Consider the following 3315-nt stretch of genomic DNA (forward strand, 5'->3'; position numbering starts at 1 on the left):
TTGTGCACATTACACTGTGTCTGTCCCGTGCTTTGGGTCACACAACTCATCCACAGGCCAAGCAAGTGCACCTCTGTGGTGGCAAAGTTATCTGCTATGAAGGTTGTCTCTATCCAGGTGGGGAGTGCACAGATCACGATGGTAAGTATTAATCCTATGACTCCCAGGGCAATGCCCACGACCTCCACCATTTCCACGATATCCATGCCCATCAAAATGCTATATCCCTAACTGCGTCTTGCTCAGCAGATTCGTTCACTCTGAAGTTCGTTGCTGAGGTCTTCTATAAGATTGGAGAGCTGAGCCACTCAGAAAACCTCTATAACTGCTCAATGCTGTGATGTCACTTAAATATATTGTCATGGAAACATAAATCATATCAATACGGATGTGGGGTAGTATGTGGTTGCGACCCAAATGGTTGAAAAACTCGACTTATTTTCAAACTCTCAAGATTTTCAGATAATCTTACACCCACCGCCTGTTCTGAGAATAAATTATAAAGGTACGCCTCACAGTTTTTTAACCGCATCCTTTATTGCTGTTTTCACCTTCCTAATATTGAGTTGCACCCCCCCTTTTGCCCTCAAAACAGCCTAAATTCAACGGGTATGGAGTATACAAGATTTTGTATACTCAATGTATATGAAGACACTGGTGTGGTGCTGGAGATAATGAATATGAGATTACAAATAAGCAGTCCACCTTTAAGAAATGTTAAGACCCACCAAAAAGCAGGTCTTCATGTAAAGCAGTTGATAATGGCATGGATTTTGAGAGCGGAAGCGCAGCCTATCCAGCAATGAAGCACAGTGCCCATGGAAGGAGAGATGTGCCATTTGTGCCAGTTGATCTCGTATTAAGAAACATAAAAAACTATTGGTTTCCCCCCATTTAATTTAATTTGATTAAAAACCAAGCATAGCCTACCCTCCCCTTAATTAATCAAAGCTGGTTTAGCAGCTTCTTATAGGTACATATTTTCATCCTGGCCATACATTAGCCAAGTAACCTATGAATGAAGGGGTTTTAAATGGTCTGCTGAGATTGCCTTGAAATATTTGGGAGTTTTTTTGCCCTCATGCTTTTTCATGATTCACAATTCACATACCTGCATACTTAATTTCGCTTGTTCAAGTAGGCTATCCATCCCCATTTTCAAAGAGCGCCCCTCGTCCGATTACCAAAGACCCGCTCCTCCAAACTATTCTGTCCTCCTATAATGTCATATTAATGGCAGATTGGTTTGACAATGTGTCTCGGACATAGACAACAATATAATTGACAGGAGCCTAGTATTTTGTATAGAAGTGTAAATGTTATGCGTAAAGACATTTAGGCCTAGGTGTGCACAGAATGCCATGGAACGAGAGAAATTAGATTAATGAAATCTTGCTTCTGACCCCATCCTATTTAGAAATGTTGTTGTTGTTTTTTATAATTACATTCCTTGTTTTTCATTTAATTTGATTAAAAACCAAGCATAGCCTCCTCAGTTAAGGCTTTTTTTTGTCCTGCCCAATGCATTCGCTAAGATTTACCATTGTGTTTTTTTAAAATAGAGCCCTAGGATATGTAAAGAAAGAAAGAACTGTTCACTGTTGTCATAAAAGGGTTAATAGAAATGCCTGACATGTCTGCAGCCATGGACAAGTAGCTTTGTTATATGTTCTTAAACTACAAATAGGAATGTTTTTAAAAACACTGAATCATGTTGCAGGTTCAATTTTATAAACTAGTTTCATTGAAGTATGAAGGCAACAGATATAAAACATAACAGCAATTAGATAGTGATTTTAAAGTAATGGAGTATGGAGCGCTGCATGCTGCCTTCGTACTTCAATGGGATCCACAGCACCTTTGTACAGCTGAACCAGTCTGACCTGGTCCTTGGCCTACAGGTGTTTGGGTTTAAACGTTTATTCACATTTATAAACTGCCCAGATGAAACGATTCAAACAGCACCAGTACTTACTTAGTCATATACTACCACATGCATGTCTGATGTTAGGGTTTGCTTCACAGCCTGCCAGGACTCTAGACACCTGACTGGTGAATGAAACCACTGCAGGGGTTGGTTTAAAGATATTAGGTCAGAGAGAGAGAGAGAGAGAGAAAGAGAGAGAGAGAGAGAGAGAGAGAGAGAGAAGAGAGAGAGAGAGAGAGAGAGAGAGAGAGAGAGAGAGAGAGAGAGAGAGAGAGAGAGAGAGAGAGAGAGAGAGAGAGAGAGAGATGAAAAAACTCCTCCCTATTCCGTCACTTTTTCACAGTAAACCCTATAAGTCAGATACGTAGAGGAGGTCAGTTTTTCACTGTCAACATCTACCCTGTTCAGGCTATACTCTCCTGTCTCTCTCTATCTCTCCTTCCATAAGCTCAATCCGTCCATTCTACCAGGGCTCCATCAGGATGGTGTCGGCTGGGCTACAGATGCTGGGCACGGCCCTGGCGATCGTCGGCTGGCTGGGAAGCATCATCATCTGTGCTCTGCCCATGTGGAAGGTGACAGACTTCATTGGAGCCAACATCGTCACCGCTCAGGTCATCTGGGAAGGGTTATGGATGAACTGTGTGACCCAGAGCACGGGACAGATGCAGTGTAAGGTCTACGACTCCCTCCTGGCCTTGCCCCAGGACCTGCAGGCTGCCAGAGCCATGACTGTCATCGCCATTGTCCTGGGGATTCTAGGGGTGATGGTCTCCATCGTCGGAGCCAAGTGCACCAACTGCATCGAGGACGAACCCTCCAAAGCTAAAGTCATGATCATCTCCGTAATCTTCTTGATCCTGGCCGGTATCCTCATCCTTATCCCTGTGTCCTGGTCGGCCATCACCATCATCCGAGACTTCTACAACCCCATTTTGGTCGCGGCCCAGAGGAGGGAGTTGGGAGCCTCACTCTACATCGGCTGGGGCTCCGCATGGCTGATGATCGTGAGCGGGGCGCTACTCTGCTGCTCCTGTCCCCCCAGCGATGAGAACCACGATGTCCAGTATTCCAAGGATGCTAGCTCCGTGGCTGGCAGCAGCAAGGCCTACGTCTAGAGGGTTAGACACACCACAGACCAGACCACCACAGACCAGCACCAGGGGATGACGGGATGGACAGCCAGCCTGGTGAGAGGACTGAAGGGAGGTGGTGTTGAAACTCTCCAGGTTGTTCACTGTGCTGTTTTAATGTTTTTACTGAAGCTTTTGCCACATTCTTTGCCCTAATGAAGTTTCTCTCTTGTGTGAATTTGTTGATGGAGTTTTCTTGCTTTTACTGTCATGCTCGACTGTGGTACCAAAGTGAAATATAAGGGTCAATGTATG

General features: G+C 44.4%; 1 protein-coding gene across 1 annotated transcript; it reads left to right on the plus strand.

The window, feature by feature from the left end:
* Positions 1–2409: 2409 nt before the first annotated feature.
* Positions 2410–3045, plus strand: LOC311122563 (claudin-4-like; the record flags this gene model as incomplete). Its single annotated transcript, XM_084196908.1, has 1 exon — positions 2410–3045. The coding sequence occupies one exon, from the start codon at positions 2410–2412 to the stop codon at positions 3043–3045; it is 636 nt and encodes a 211-aa protein (XP_084053034.1).
* Between the last annotated feature and the right edge of the window lie 270 nt (positions 3046–3315).

The sequence above is a fragment of the Coregonus lavaretus genome (genome assembly GCF_964263955.1).
Source record: "Coregonus lavaretus genome assembly, contig: HAP1_SCAFFOLD_3490, whole genome shotgun sequence".
NCBI classification, from domain to species: Eukaryota; Metazoa; Chordata; class Actinopteri; order Salmoniformes; family Salmonidae; genus Coregonus; species Coregonus lavaretus.